This window comes from Labeo rohita, chromosome 17 (assembly GCF_022985175.1).
Source record: "Labeo rohita strain BAU-BD-2019 chromosome 17, IGBB_LRoh.1.0, whole genome shotgun sequence".
Lineage (NCBI taxonomy): Eukaryota > Metazoa > Chordata > Actinopteri > Cypriniformes > Cyprinidae > Labeo > Labeo rohita.
In genome coordinates, this window is record NC_066885.1 from 14,217,349 (window position 1) to 14,233,652 (window position 16,304).

Below are 16,304 nucleotides of genomic sequence, written 5' to 3' on the forward strand. Positions count from 1 at the left end.
TTGATTGCGATTAGCTTATTGTTTTTGTGGTACTGATTCAGTATGATCAAATGGATGAGACAGAACATCCTAAATAAGGCCTACCTTTTATATTTGGCATTTGTAAGATCTTTGGGGCGGTTTCTCTCTTCTGTGCTCATCTAAAATTACATTGCATTATGGCGTTTTTATGAGTTGTTTCGGCACACAAAAATAGCATAAATAGTTGAAAATCTCTAGGTGGAGCCATCAGATGCAGTATTGTTTGAAACGTCAGCTAAGCATCCCTGTGATGTGCTTTATTGTTATTCAGAGGTTGTGAGTAATGTGAGGCGTGAGCTTCAGTAAAAAAACACAGCGTATTAAGGCCTTTTAATGATTCGTGACAGTGTTCCCCAGTGCTTTGCACTCTGTGGAGTGAAGCGTCAAGATAGAGGCGTCATGATGTGCTCAGGTTCACATATTCAGTGTTGACCCTATGGACGTTTTACATAAAATGTAGAGTCTGAGTGTAATTTGATTCTTGAAGTTTAAATCAGGGTTAAAAAAAAAAAAAAAAGTACATCACAGTTCAAAAGTTTGGGGGCTATAAGAATTTTTAACATTTTTGGATTTTCTGTTATGCTGTCTAGAGCTGCATTTATTTGATTTATAAATACAGTAAAATATGTAATGTTATGAAATAAATGTACTCTTTTCACAGTATCTAATTTTTGAAATGTTCATGCCCTGGTTCTATAATATCTAATGTTTCCTGCAGCAGAAAGTACCATCACTCCTGTGCTATTTCTCCTTTGAGATCAATATCCCTTAATAATCTGAAGAAGTCTAATGGGATAACACTTCAACACTATCATTTGGTATCCATATGAGAAAATACAGACTCGATGAGGCCATCACAGTGCATTTACCTCAACTGTGATTGACTGTCATGTTCAACTCAATTCCTATGAGTGCTTCACTTTGTATATACATGAATGACTTATTGCTTATATTCTGCACCTTTGAGGATTGAATAGGTGGTAAACGTAAAAAAAAAAAAAGTTATGTTCTTCGTGTTTCCCTGCAGGCTCAGCAGATGTTGTACGCGTGTATGGAGAAGGTGGATGTGTCTAACACGGAGGGCTACGATCTCTTTCTCACCCAGCTCAAAGAAGGCCTGGAGAATACCTCACATGAGACGGCGGCCAATCACAAGGTGGCAAAGGTGAGTCTAAAAGGAATGAGGATGCATTATTCATAAATCATCTCATTGTTCTAGTGATTATAATGTTTTTGTAACCACAGAGTTGTAAAAAAGTGCAAAGTGTAGAAATATAAATAGCCTAATGAATAATCAACCTAGCCTACTAAAGGCCGAATGACTATTTTGATCTTTCTGTGAGTCAAGACAGTTGACTCAGTTACCTGAAAAAGGTAAAGGTAATTACCTAAAAAGATGATTGAGGTAATTTATTTGTCATCATGACCTCTTTATTTCTTGTCATTGTAAATCTGAGTTGTGACTTTGTGGTTCACAGTTTTAATTATGGCAGTATAGCTCACAGTTGTGTTTTCCGAGATGCAGAAAACGTGGACGGAATCGTGGATTACAGTCATAAAAATAGAATTTTCTGTATAACGAGGAATGTCATGGAATTTGTCAAAGTTTGGATGAATTAATCAAAAGTAGGTCATTACATGTAAATTAAGTTGCAATTTGGATTAGAATCTCTAATATTAAGCAAAAAGACTATTTGAATATGAATCCTTCATGTTCTGCATGTCTCCATGTGTGTGAATGGTGCAGAAGCGCGGTTTTGTTTACTACACACAGATTGAAGTGCGCGTGACGCTCGTGGTGATTTCAGTGTCTGCCGTCTCGCCAAATGAGGACATAAATGCATGAACAACATTTCCAGAACTACTCTGAAGTTTCTTCATGAGCATTCTGACGTTTCTTTTGAGAGAAACTATCGTCATTTCATTTAGACACAGAAATGTAAAGGTATTCTTGGCAACCAGTCAAAATAAAAATTTGGTTCAACTTGACGACATGTATTACTGTTGTTTAGTAGAATGTACGTAATACTACTACTACTGTTATTGCTAAAATTGTTAAAACTTTATTTTATTAAGGAATAATCACACAATATTTTTTTCATGTTTTAATTTGTTTGGCAAAAAATAAAGTATTTGTTTAATTTTCATTTAATTAAAAGATAAATTAAATTAATATGCCTTCATTTAATAACCAGAAAAAAAAATTGTAAAAAATAGTGTAAAAATAAACTTAAATTAATAAATTAGTATGCATTCAAATAATTAGACATGCTTAAGCGGAATTTGGTAACAATGAAATAGTGAGAAAAAATAAAACATTTCATAGGGCACTAAACATGTAATTAAGCTTTGAAATAAACTTTTAATAAATTGATGTTAAATTGTATAAGTTTCGTATTTTTAATGAATTAGATTTGCTTTTTAGGTAATAAAAGTCCAAAATAATGAAAATGGGAAAAAAAAAGTGGAATCCAGAAAAATTAAAATGAGAGGGGAAAAAAACAGAATTTGGGGAAAAAATAAAATGGATTTTATAGAGTCCTACAGTTGTACCTTCAAGGGATAGTTCACCCAAAAATACAATTGGAGCTATATTAAAAAAAATGTCCTGGCTTTTCCAAGCTTTAGAATGCCAGTGAATGGGTGTTGAGATTATGAAGCTGGAAGGGGTTGTACAAGGACTGGTTTTCCTTTGCTGTAAACAAAACTTCTTGTGAGACTAGCATATTCTCACCAGAGCTTATGCTACGCCTATGTTCTACGTCCTGCGTCAGACGCTGGAATGCCACTCGCTCGTGAGCATGCGTAGAACAGTTAACAGAATCTAAAGATTACAGTTTATAAAATTTTAAATGTGGATATTTTTCTTACACAAACGAACGCTTTTATTACTCCCTGGAGTCATGTGGAGTACTTTTATGATGGATGGATGCACTTTATTGTACTACTATTGAGCTATCGAATCTCAACACCCATTCACTGCCATTATAAAGCTTGGAAGAGCAGGACATTTTTAAATAAACTCCGATTGTATTCATCTGAAAGAAGAAAGTCATATACACCTACACTCTTAAAAATAAAGGTGCTTTAAAAGGTTCTTCAAGCGATGCCATAGAAGAATGATTTTCGGTTCTACAAAGAAACATTCAGTCAAAGTTTCTTTAAAAAAAACATCTCTTCCTTACCTTTTTATAATCTGAAGAACCTTCTTTCACCACAAAGAACCTTATGTGAAACAGAAAGGTTCTTTAGATGTTTAAGGTTCTTTATGGAACCATTTAGACAAAAAAAATTCTTCTATGGCATCGTGAAGCACCTTTATTTTTAAGAGTGTGGGATGGCTTGAGAGTGAGTAAATCATGGGGTAATTTTCATTTTTGAGTAAACTATCCCTTTAATATCTCACAGTTACATCTTTATAGCAGCAACTGAAACTATATTTGACTTCATAACTCTAAATTGCACCTTTCTCATAATTTACTTAATATCTCCTAATTGTGTGTGTGTTTTTTTTTTTTGTTTTTTTTTTTTCTTTTTTAATGCCTAATAATTTGACTTTACAGCTCACAATTGAAACTCAGTTACGTCTTTATAGATACTACTGCAATTTTATTTCTCTGACTTGATTTTATATCTTTGGGGCATCGTATTTTAATTGTTGCTTAATTTCTTGCATTTTTAACTTTATTTTCTAATTAGAACTTCATCGCTTAGTTACCCTTATTTAATCTGAAGAAACAGGCTTCCATAGAAAACACATTTTGTCCTATCAAGAATTTTTAAAATGAATTCATTGTTGGATCTGATGCGACTATGATGTGATTGTGGAATAGATTCTTAAAGTGTTCTTCAATCACAAACACACACTCTGGTAGTATTGCCCATCCATTCATTATTGTGTAGTGCTGGGATTTGGCATCATGTTTCAGTGCTGCAGAGCTTCTGGCAAGCTAGTTTTCCTTTCTTGAATTTGTGGGTCACATAAAGTCGGATTAAAATCTCACAGCACGGTATGTGTGGCGACATGTTTGCTGATGTAATGCAATCTGACTCTCTGTGTGTGTCTGTGTGTGTATTTGTTAATAAGCAAGAATAGTTGAGTCATGAAGCATTGCAGCGTATAGATTATTCATGAGACACATCCTCACAGTGACTGATCTGTGCAGACACACACAGGCTGTATTGAACAGCGGTGCTGCAGAGCTCTGAGGTGTATCAGTAGCCCTGCAGTAACAGGAGGATGATCAAAGACTCCCACTAATGCACCTGTGCCAGTGAAGTCTGTCAGAGCTGAGGTCCATCTTAAGACTCACTCTGTCTTTATACGTAGTCACGACTGCTAGTGTAAGAATGCAACGTGAAGAGTGGAGAAACACTCAGTTTACAGAGTAATGCATGATTAGGTGTGACTTGCATCATCAGAACTAAACAGTTTAGTTTACTTTCACTTTTTTCTCTCTGAAGTGCAATTTTGTTCTTCAAGAGCATTTTTTAGTTTCAAAGTGTTCCTTAGGTATACATATTGGGATAATTGTTTTATATAAATTTAGGTAAAAAAAAGAAAAAAGAAATATTGAACCAATAATAATAACAAAAATACCAATAAACAATGTGCAACAAGTTTAAATATAATTGCAAAATGGAAAATGAGCAACAAAACCAAGCATAAGTAAAATATGAATAAATAAAATACTTGAAATGAAATAAAATAAAACTAAAGATAAATAAAATGTTTATATAATAAAATTAAATAATGTGTAATTACCAATATACAACAAATAAAAAAAAATAGTTAACTCATCATTTATAAAATGACATTAAATATGTAAAAATATATAAAATAATAATAAAATAAATTCAATTATTCAAACAAGTAAAATACAATAAATTATTTTTAAAAAGTTATATGCAATTGTTAATAAAAATTTAATTAAATGTTACATTTTTGAGCTCTCATTGCTGGAGTCTCTTATCAGATGCAAGCACGTGTACAGAGAGCAGAGATGTCTTTAATCTTTTGTGTAGAGTACATTTACATTGCTTCTGTGTAATGAGAAAATAAGAGCATCGGTTATCGCCCTGGGAGTCTGCGGCTCCTTTATTTACATGCTGTGTTTATACAGACCCCCATAAATGCTGACCTAGGAACTGTTTCGCATGAGTCCTATTCAAATAGATAGGAGGAACGAAACTGATCCTAGATCAGCACGCTCTTTCTCAGTCTTTAAATAAATGGGCCTCTGCAGTTAATAATGACGGCATGTTTCTCCTCTGCGTCCTCCAAGCCATCAGCATATTACTGCAGTCCTGTTCATGCAGTTTCGCATTGGACCACGGCACGGCCCCATGCGGTTCAAAAAATGAACGTAAGTGCAGCGTTCCCTTGTGTAGTCATCCAAGCACTCTTTTTACCGTAATTTGGCGGACCTCCAGATCGCACTGCTGTAACAATGAGTGTCAGCTACGGTGATGGATTTCTCACTCAGCTCTCCATTGACCCCTGTCAGGCCACTGCACTGGGTTCTGGAACTTTCCTGGCTCTTGGAAAGAGCACAGATTGCGTATCAGGTTATTTCATGTTTAAACACTGAAGGTTTTTCTAGGTTTAAAAGAGAGTGAAAGTTCAGATAAGCCAGGATTGTTGTGAACAAGCTTGTTTGGACTTGTTCAGACATTTCAGTTTAGAAACATTTAAACACTTCAGCCTGAAATTAGGCAGCTGAGCTTGGAAAAAGTCTGTAGGTGTTACAAGCTCCTAAAAAAGATATAAGCCTAATATAAGCTGTGAATGCTGTTGAAATTTAATGTCACCTTTCATCTTTCTCAATTTGCAGTGGGCGACCGTGACCTTCCATCTCCCTCATCACGTGCTGAAGGTGGTGACGAGTGCCATCGTGAACGAGTTGAAAAAGTTGAATCAGAATGTCGCAGCCCTGTCGGTCGCCTCTTCGGTCATGGACAGACTCTCCTACCTCTTACCGAGCGGCAGGCCAGAGCTGGGTGTTGGACCCGGGCGCTCTGTAGACAGGTAACTGCACAAGTTAGGGTAACTTCTGTGTTTGTCAAATTATTTGAAATATCATCACAAAATTGTCAATTTTTACCTCTAATAGTGCAGCTTGAAAATTGTCTCATTGCTTTTCCATTTTCCACTTGTGCACAGTGGGTAAGAAAAAGGTCATGACCGGCCTTTGTTATTATTTTGTTCTGTTCTCTAAGGTCCACTTATAATGTTATCAAGATTTTTACATCGAAACATCATAATTTAGAAGTAATAGGCTATTTTCTGTTCTGTTTTGACCCCTTCATCCGATCCAATGTAGTTGTCACAGCATCGTCTTTTAGTTTCAATCTTTCTGAAAATCCTGTCTCGAATTGTTTTGTTTGTAAGCGAGTCTGCGGTAAAATGAAGTGAACAAAGGACCAAGTTCTTACTGAACTCTGGATCTTCATTAAAAATAAAGTCCATCTACTCTTTCCTAATGTTCGGATCAGAGGGAAGATAATACAAAGAATGTGTTGTTCCACAACATGGCACTGCACAGCCTCTTGTCTTTGGAGCCATCTTTATCGTTTGGTTCCTGCATTGAACTGCATTTTCCTCTCTCGTTATTTACACTACTTGCGTGAATCGGTGGGCGGGGCTAAACGGGCAGTGATGTAGAAGCAGGCGTTGATCATTTTCTGCGGAGGTGGTGTTTAGCAACACTGTTACATCATAAAGTGGCACATTCCACAACCTGCTGTCGTTTCGGCAGATTGGCTTCTCAGTATAAGCTGTATTCAGACTAATGAGAAAGTTTCGAGTTGTGAAACTTACAGATGTTTCTACAGTGCAATGACCTCTAATATATCGAAGGATCAAGGGAATTTTGATTTTTCATTTCATGATTCATTTAATAGACTTATGTTGATGAACAGACAGTCATATCAATAAACCAAGTCATGTCTATAAACCCGTACATCATTGAGATTTGAAGGATAGGGTATTTCCGCTTGTCTTATAAGGAAAAACTATTTAAGAGAGTGTTCGCACTTGTCTTGTTTGGTTCGTTTTCTTATTAAAACGAACTCTGGTGCGATTACTGTATTAGTGCGGTTCATTTGAGTAAGTGTGAACGCTGCCATCCAAACCCTAGTGCGCACCAAACAAGCAGACCGAGGCCGCTAAAAAGATGGGTATCGGTCCATTTCCAAATGAAATATGAATGCGACATGGACCAGTACTTCTAAACGAACCAAAAACAGGAAGTAACGACAAGACGTGCGACATGATTTCACGCAGGGAACAAGTGGTGTATCCAAAACATAATGAGCAGAGGAAAAAAATGGAGCAACGAGGAGGTAAAGTGCCTTTTTATAAGCTCTTTGTGAGTTCACAGGTAGTGGAAATAAAATCATATGTACGCAACGAGTGCGCTTAGTCCAGCGGACGGCATTAGGTGTATTTGGCTTAAAGCGAATACACCTTTTCCTTTTGTTTGGAGTGTTCAGTGAGTTCAGTCACGAAATGTACGTCAACGCGACCAGTTAGGTTGTGAATGTATCACTATGCCTTTAGGTTCGGTATCTTTAGGTTCGCTGTCAAGGATGCAAGTGTGAATACTAAGCAGACCAGGACCAAATGTATCATTTTCCGTTTTGGTCCGGGTCATATGAACCAAATGAACCGAACTACAAGTGTGAATACACCCTAAAAAACATCTAGAACACCTTAAAGGGGTCATGAACTGAGAAACCAAAATTGCCTTGATCTTTTGACATATAAGAGGTCATAGTACTATAAAAGAATCCTGTTTCAAGTTTCAGAACTCAGAACTTTGTTGTCAGTCTAAAAGCAGCTTATGTTAAAGGCAGTCTGCCAAAACGACAGCTTTTGGAATGTTCTACTCTATGATGTAATAGTGTAGATAAGCACCGCCTCCATAAAGTAGATTGACATCACTGCCTGTTTAGCTCCACCCACCGTTTCGCACATAGTGTTTAGTTTATGAGGCGAATGCGCAGATCTACACAAACCAAACGATAAAGGTGCCTCTGAAGACAAAAAGACGGCATGCAGTGCCAAGTTGTGAAAAAAAAAGTATTGGCATTGCCATCCTTCTGATCCCAACATGAGGAGAGAGTGAATGAAGATCCAGACCGCATCATTAAGAACTCGGTCCTTTGTTCACTTCATTTTACCACCTATTTGTTTAGAAACAAGGCACAATTTGACATGGGATTTTCAAAAAGATTGAAACAAAAAGACGATGCTGTGCCGACTTTATTTGATCTGACAGTCATGTCGCAACTGAGTAACTGTTTTTATTACATAATCGCTATTGCTTTGTCTGTTAAACAGATCATTTGATATGGACTGAGTATTTATGCGTTTTTGACCTAAATCCCAGCAGCGTCCATCTATGAAGGATGTAGGCTGTCAAACATACACAACTGTTAGCCAATCATAGCAGTGAGTGTTTACTTCTGAGTCTACAGTCCACCACGGCTATCCAAACAGAGCGTTCTGATGAGGGAGGGCAAAAACAGGACTGAAAATAGCCTATTACTTCAAAATTGTGATGTTTCTTATGTAAAAATCTTTATAACATTATAAGTGGACCTTAGAGAAAAGTACAAAATAAAAAACAGAGGCATGCCCCCTTTAAGTAACCACAGTAAAGCACACTGGAAACCACCCAGAACACCTTATTTACAGTAGCAGCATGGGCAAGCACTGCTTAGATTTTCCACAGAAAATTGTAATTAAAGTGATTTTTAGGACATGATTTGAAGTACTGTTTGTGCCTCTTTACCACCAAAAATCTCTTGTTTGACTTAAGAGCGTGTCTGTGATATTTACAGGTCTTTGATGTACAGTGAAGCTAACAGGAGAGAGACGTTCACGTCCTGGCCTCATACTGGCTACAGGTGGGCTCAGCCTGATCCCATGGCCCAGGCCGGCTTTTATCACCAGGTTTGTGTCATCACCATGGCAATGATTCTTTTCAAATTGACTGTCACATTTAAATTTCACCCTGGCCTTCGCCTCTCAGGTCCTTTTCAGTGTTATTTTCGGTTTCTTTTTTGCCGTTTAATGATTCTTCTTGATGCCCACTGGCACTGACTGATTGTGAAAGCCTGTTTCACTATTGAAAGTGGAATCATTTTGTGCACAGACTTTAAGTGGGTCAAGAAGATTTAAAGAATGTTTTAAACTAATTGTTCACACCCTATAAACAACAGAAGTAAATCCAGGTCAGTTAATGTTTGAAATGTTGATAATGAGATCAAAGTTCATTGTATGAATGTTATGCTTTCAGTTTTATTATAACATCAGGGAATTCCCGATGATGTTCGCATACATGATGTATTGTCTCTGTTTGAGTCACCATGCATGCCAAGGGGTTGAGCTGCGCTGGTAACCAAGGAGACCACACTACTCCTCTCACCCATGTTCCCTGTTGTCATGCCAACTGAACAGAGTGAAGAGAGAACAGTGCCTCTGTGTTGTGGATAAAAGGGTGATGCCACAGCAAAGGGACATTCTGTTAGGTTAAGAAATAAAGAGCGAAACGGGAAAACAGGATTAATTATGAACTGAAGTTTCTTTTAAGATTTGCCCTGAACATCTAGGTGGACTTTCATCATTTGTTTTACCAGATGTGCTTATGAAAGCACTCATTTGGGTCATGTTTTTTTGTTTTTTGTTTTTTTGAAACTTTCATGGCATTACATTTATCTCTTTGCACTGTGGATGACGCTAACTACTGTCCTTTTCTTCTAGCCTGCATCCACAGGTGATGACCGGGCCATGTGCTTCACCTGCAGCGTGTGTTTAGTGTGCTGGGAACCTACAGATGAGCCCTGGTGAGAGGCACCCCACTAAAACACAGCCACAATGTCTCATTCACTCAAACATGAACCATAACAAACGCCACAAATACCTTTTGGTATCTTTTAAGGTCCGAGCATGAGCGCCATTCGCCCAACTGTCCGTTTGTGAAAGGGGAGCACACCCAAAACGTCCCACTGTCCGTCACCTTGGCCACCAGCCCAGCCCAGTTTCCCAGCGCAGATGGTTCGGATAAAATCGTGTGCTATGGGTTCGGTAGCTGCCCTCATTTCCTTGCTACGGCAACCAAAAGGGGCAAGATTTGCATCTGGGATGTTTCAAAGCTTATGAAGGTTAGTTGTTCATCACTATGTTCATCTGTGGATAAAAATGGTGCAGTGCGCCTAACGGTTTTTCTCACCTGTGCAGGTGCATTTAAAGTTTGAGGTGAACCCATATGACCCAGCCATCCTGAGGCAGCTGATTCTGTCCGGAAGCGAGCAGCAAAGTCTCACAGGCACAGAATCACGAAGGCCCACGCTCTCCTGGCTAGAGGAGGCCACCTGCTGCTCTGATTTACCCAAACTAGAGGGGGACAGGTTGTAGACCCACATATACACACTTGTGGCAAATTATGTGTTTAACTTGTGTTTATTGAACATGTCCTGTGTTTTTGTACCTAGTGATGACCAGATAGAGGACTCGGACAGCGAAGAGCATTCCAGATCAGAGTCGGTAACAGGTAAAAACACTTGGACATTGGTTATCATGTGTTTAAGGGTTAGTTCACTTCCATAATAAAAATTTGATGATAATTTACTCACCCCAATGTCATCCAAGATGTTCATGTCTGTCTGTCTGTCTTCAAATGAAAAGAAATGAAGGTTTTTGAGGAAAACATTCCAGGATTTTTCTCCATATAGTGGACTTCAATGGGAGCCAGGTTCAAATTGCAGTTTCAGTGCAGCTTCAAAGGGCTCTACACGATCTCAGCTGAGAAATAAGTGTCTTATATAGTGATACTATCAGTCATGAAGTCTTGCACTAGCTCGACTTCATGCATCACATAGTCACGTTGGAAAGGTCAGATGTGAAATAGGAGGAAATACCGACCCAGTGTTTACAAAGCGAACATGCAAAAAAAGTCAAATGCCCTATCCTACCTTTTTGAACCGAAGTGAGATGGTCCTCACTGCAGAACACAAGATCCAGGGGGTGAGGTTGGATCCAGATCCTACTCCTCCCAGATTACATATCACGAAACCTACCTGTCTCCACCCCCTGATCACTAAACCTACCTGTCTCCACCCTTGGATGTAGATGTAACCTCGCCTGCTGGATCTTGCGTACTGCAGTGAAGGGTCTACTGACCAGAGTACACAGATGAATAACTAACCACGTGTGACCTTTCCAACATGAATTACATCATTGTTAACTTTGACAGCAAATTTTGATTTAGTGATAGTCATAGTCTTTTGACTAAAATGCCATTTAGTTTTAGTCATATTTTAGTCATCTGAATTGTTTTAGTTTTAGTCGACTAAATATCAAAATCTACAGTAGATTTAGTCAGCTACAATCTAATCGATTTAGTTATATTGCAATGCATTTATTAAGCATTTCTCTAAAATTTCCAAACATTGTAGAGGTTTGATATTAAGGTTCTATCACGATAGACAGAGTTTTAACTGCTGTGATACACAACATGCCTTTACATTAAAATTAAATGAAACCACTTCTCATAAAGAAACAAGAACATGGTCTTTTCATTTATATACATATGGTTATATAGGCTAATTATGCGTTCTTTATAACAACTTGTTTGCCACATTCTTCATTCTTTTAAGCAGACATATTTATATAACATTTAGATTAATCTTTATTAGGGCTACTAAAGTGGTTCAGTCAATAGCAGTGAGTGATTTTCTGTCTTTCTTTTGTTGCTTAACATCAGTGCCACAGACAGTAGCAACTAAATTAGGCTGCTAAAACCGGATACACAAGTGCAATGAACTAATACATGTCCGATATTCTCCCAACTTTTTACATTCACATAAGATGTATCCGAGTGTTTACGTACATCCTCATCAAAACAGACAATTTGACCTCAATTTGTGTGTATTTCTCCATTCATGAGACGCTACTGTGTGAGAGGCGCTGCTTCGGTGTCTGGACCGAATTGAGTTCTCTTTTCCGTCATTAAATTTATCCATATGTCTGCTCTTCTCTTACTCTCAGATATTGAAATTTTTTAGCATTCTATGAGACTTGCAGCAAATGTATGCTAGCTTATGTCCTGCCGGATAGATCAATAGAAAATGATATGGTTCAAACATACACATCTAACCTACTAACCACACAGTAGATTCTTTCTGAATGAATCTCTTTCCAAATCATCCCTCCCTAACATTTTCGCCTTGTTTTTATTCATTGACGAAAAGTAGATTTTCAGATTTTTATTCTGGAAGTAAACTAATATTAGTCAAGACTTAGTTTTCATATCAGCACTCAGTGTTCTCACTAAACACCCTATTTATTGTCCTCCTGCTTTCCATTTGTGTAGGCCCACTGGGTCAGAAAGAGACAATGGAGGTGAGTTTGGGAGTCACGGCTCTCAGTGTCCTACAGCAGCCTGAGAAGTTGCAGTGGGAGGTAGTGGCCAGTGTGCTGGAGGACACCGTTAAAGACCTGGAGGAGCTCGGGGCCAACCCTCCGCACTCACTGGGCCCCCCAAAAGCCGAGAAGGCAAAGGAGAGGCCGGCCGAGCACCACAACATTCCCTTCCCCTGCCTGCTGGCTGGTGGACTGCTAAGCTACCGGTCAGCAGCTAGTTCTCCACTAGGTCCCCCTCCGTCTAGACGCTCCATGGATAGCCCAGTAAGGACAGCTGCCCCTGAGGGGCTTGTGCCGGACCAGGGTCCCATGGAGATCGAGTCCTGTAATCCCCCCACAGACCTGGGCTCACCAAATCTACCACCAGCCGCCCCTGTGCATAGGACTATGCCTGTACTACTCCTGTACAGCATAAAGGAAGCAGATGAGAAGTCTTCAGGTAAGGTGTTTACCCAGATGAACAACCTGATGAGCAAAGGGCTTCACGAGGAGGGATTCACTGTCCCGCAGATTATTGAGATGGAGTTTGACTCTCATGAGCAGCTGCTGCTGCAGGACCCTCCCATCACGTACATCCAGCAGTTCGCGGATGCGGCGGCTGGGCTAGGACCTTTGGATGGGGAAAAGTGGAGCTCTCTTGCTCCGCGGCCGGGCTCTCTGGTGCAGTGCTTGCGGTTGCCAAAAGCACTGGAGGAAGAGAACTTGTACGTTGACTCCATCACACCCTGCAGTGATGGATTACACTTGTTAGTCGGCCTTCAGCCGTGCTCCGTAGAGTCTCTTAGCGCTATCAATCAGGTGGAGGTGTTAAACACCCTCAACCGTCTGCACTCGGCCCTCTGTGGCCATCGCAAAGGACAGACACTGGCCAATGGCCACGATGCCCACTCGGGCACCTCTCCTCCACAGACCCCTCTTATCCTGCCCCCTCATGACCAGCAACAGCCCCATACTTCCAGACCTCTAGGGGGCAGTGGTGGCGGCGGATACCTTGCACTCTACAAATTGAATTACTCCACCCGCATCGTGACCCTGGAGGAGGAACCGGTGAAGGTGCAGCAGATTCGTGACCCTCGGGATGCCGTCACGTCTCTTCTCCTCCTGCCGCCAGATGTGCTGGATGGCAGAGAGGATGATGGAGAGGAAACTTCAGAGGAGTCTACACCTTCAGGGCTCAAAAATGGCACCGGGACGGTAGCGTCAGCAGTGACAGCTGGCCCGAGCATGGGAACTGTCGTTGGGAAGGAAAAGAGAGGAGAGGTGGCTGGACTTGGACACCTGGTGGTGACTACGCAGGCTGGTTACATCATGATTCTAGACTTGTCCACCCTAGAGGTGATGGCCAAGGTGGAGCCACCCAAAAAAGAGGGAACAGAAGAGGTGGACCCCTTCGTCTCTGTTACCTACTGCTCAGGCACTGACCGGCTATGTGCCTGCACAAAAGGTAAGCAACCCAAATGCTTGTTTACAACGGGCTTCTTCATGTGTTGTTCATTGATAAGGGCATATGAGGTGTGGCAGTTCACTGTTTCTTTCAGTTTTGCTTGCTGCCCACACATACCTCATCGTCATGGTAACCAATAAGGTTCTTATTTATCATAGTGAGCTCAGCCGACTCTCAAACAGGGCCAATACTCTCAAACCATGTCGCTTGTATTCATGAGAAGTGACCTTGTTTTATAATTTGCATTGCTCTTTCGACTGGCTGAAGTAAAAAAAATTGGTGATTTGCTGCTCAGTGAGAATTTCTTATCATCTAGAATAGGGGAATTCCATCCCTGCCTTTCACTTTCGTTTTTCTTGATGTCTCTCACTATATTTATTTTAAGATACTGCCTATAATAAATCTCTAATATTTATTAATAATAAATTATTATTAAAACTTCTTAAAAGAATGAAAAACACAGTATTTCTGGGAAAAAAAAGGAGGAAATAAATAAAATAATAGTAATCAATTATTTATTTATAAAATCAGATAATTAAACATGCTTTTGATTATTAATATTTTATGAAACCATAAAATGGAATCTAGAAAATTAATGGAGAAAACAGAATTTGGTAAAAATAAAACTGAATTTGAGAGAGAGAAAAAAAAAAAAAACGTGTCCCTGGACCACAAAAACAGTCATAAGTAGTGCGGGTATATTTGTAGCAATAGCCAACAATCCATTGTATAAAAATTGTCAAAATTGATTTTACTTTTATGCCAAAAATCATTAGGATATTAAGTAATGATCGTGTTCTGTGAAGATATTTAGTAAATTTCATAAAATTTAGTAAACTTCAAAGGTGATTTTCTAATTTTTTTTATTTTTCTGCACCCTCAGATTCCAAATTTTCAAACAGTTGTATCTCGGCCAAATATTGTCCGATCCATACATCAATGGAAAGCTGGTTTATTCAGCTTTCAGATGACGTATAAATCTCAATAAAAAAAATTGACCCTTATGGTTTTGTGGTCCAGGGTCATATAATTCATGGCCTTAATGTAATTTTTGTTAAACTTTTAATAAATTGCTGTTAAATTGTGTAAAAATAAGTTTCATGATTTCAGTTAGTTAGATGAATATTTTTGATGAATATTTTTATAATTTAACCATTAAAACAGAGTCTAGAACAATTAAAATGGGAAAAAACGGAATTCAGAAAAAATTAGAATGGAAAAAAAGAGAAAATCAGTTACTATAAGACATACATTAAAGGAGAAGTTCACTTCCACAACAAAGATTTACAGATAATTTACTCAGCCCCTTGTCATCCAAGATGTTCATGTCTTTCTTCAGTCGTAAAGAAATTGTTTCTTGAGGAAAACATTTTAGGAATGTTCTCCATATTGTGGACTTTTATGGTGCCTGTGATTTTGAGCTTACAAAATGCATTTTAAATGCAGCTTCAAAGGACTCTAAACGATCCCAGCCAAAGAAGAAGGGTCTTATCTAGCGAAACGATCAGTTATTTTCTAAAAAAAAAAAAAAAAAAAATTACAGTTTATATGCTATTAAACCTCAAATGCTCATCTTGTGTAGCTCTGCGATGCGCATGCGATCTCTGATCAATACAGTTAGGGTAGATAAAGGTAGAAAAAAGTTAGAGGTGAAAATTAGATGGGGTTTTTTGACATACTCTAACTGTATTGACCCGGATTACACAGAGTTCGTATGCGCAAGACGAGCATTTGAGGTTAAAAAGTATATAAATTGTAGGATATATATATCCTAAAATGTTTTCCTCAAGAGACACAATTTCTTTATGACTGAAGAAAGAAAAACACGAACATCTTGAATGACAAGGGGATGAGTAAATTATCTGTAAATTTAGTGAGTTGAACAAGCCTCTGACCCTAAGTATGATGTGTGTACAATATTTGATATGCATAGAAGTAAATAAATTGTGTGGTTTGTTGAAGAGGTGTGCCAGTACTTTTTTGTTTTTTGTTTTTTGTTTTTTTTTTTAAAGGTATCTGACTATTTAGTCTCCAACTCACATTAAGCGATGGAAGCAATTAATACTTGCAGTGAACATGCTACATTTATTTAGTTATTTAAATGTTATTTCTAAAGCTTGAGCACTTGTCACATAGTAAGGTTTTTTTCTGTTGTATCAAGGTGGAGAGCTTCATTTCCTTCAAATTGGAGGTGTGTGTGATGATATCGATGATGCCGACATTTTTGTCGACGGCCCCCTGTCTAACAGGGCAGAGCAACTACTGGACGGAGCAAAACCCACATCAAATCCTTCAAGCCCAGGTATTACAGGTGAGTGACACATGGAAGTACATTAAACTTTGTGTGTTTTTGTATCTGTCCAACATCATGCAGAGGTTCAGATAGTTTATTTAATTTGCCCCTTCGGC

The 16,304-nt window shown here is 38.7% G+C and overlaps 1 protein-coding gene across 6 annotated transcripts in view; it reads left to right on the top strand.

The window, feature by feature from the left end:
* birc6 (baculoviral IAP repeat containing 6) overlaps positions 1–16,304 on the top strand; it is a 112,468-nt gene that overhangs the window by 9,189 nt on the left and 86,975 nt on the right. For all 6 annotated transcript variants that reach the window (XM_051134261.1, XM_051134266.1, XM_051134262.1 and 3 more), the window contains exons 3-11: positions 1,049–1,186; positions 5,856–6,049; positions 8,869–8,980; positions 9,791–9,873; positions 9,969–10,191; positions 10,268–10,437; positions 10,522–10,580; positions 12,402–13,895; positions 16,057–16,206. In XM_051134261.1, the coding sequence (XP_050990218.1) occupies positions 1,049–1,186; positions 5,856–6,049; positions 8,869–8,980; positions 9,791–9,873; positions 9,969–10,191; positions 10,268–10,437; positions 10,522–10,580; positions 12,402–13,895; positions 16,057–16,206 (2,623 nt within the window). The remainder of the gene's footprint in view (positions 1–1,048; positions 1,187–5,855; positions 6,050–8,868; positions 8,981–9,790; positions 9,874–9,968; positions 10,192–10,267; positions 10,438–10,521; positions 10,581–12,401; positions 13,896–16,056; positions 16,207–16,304) is intronic.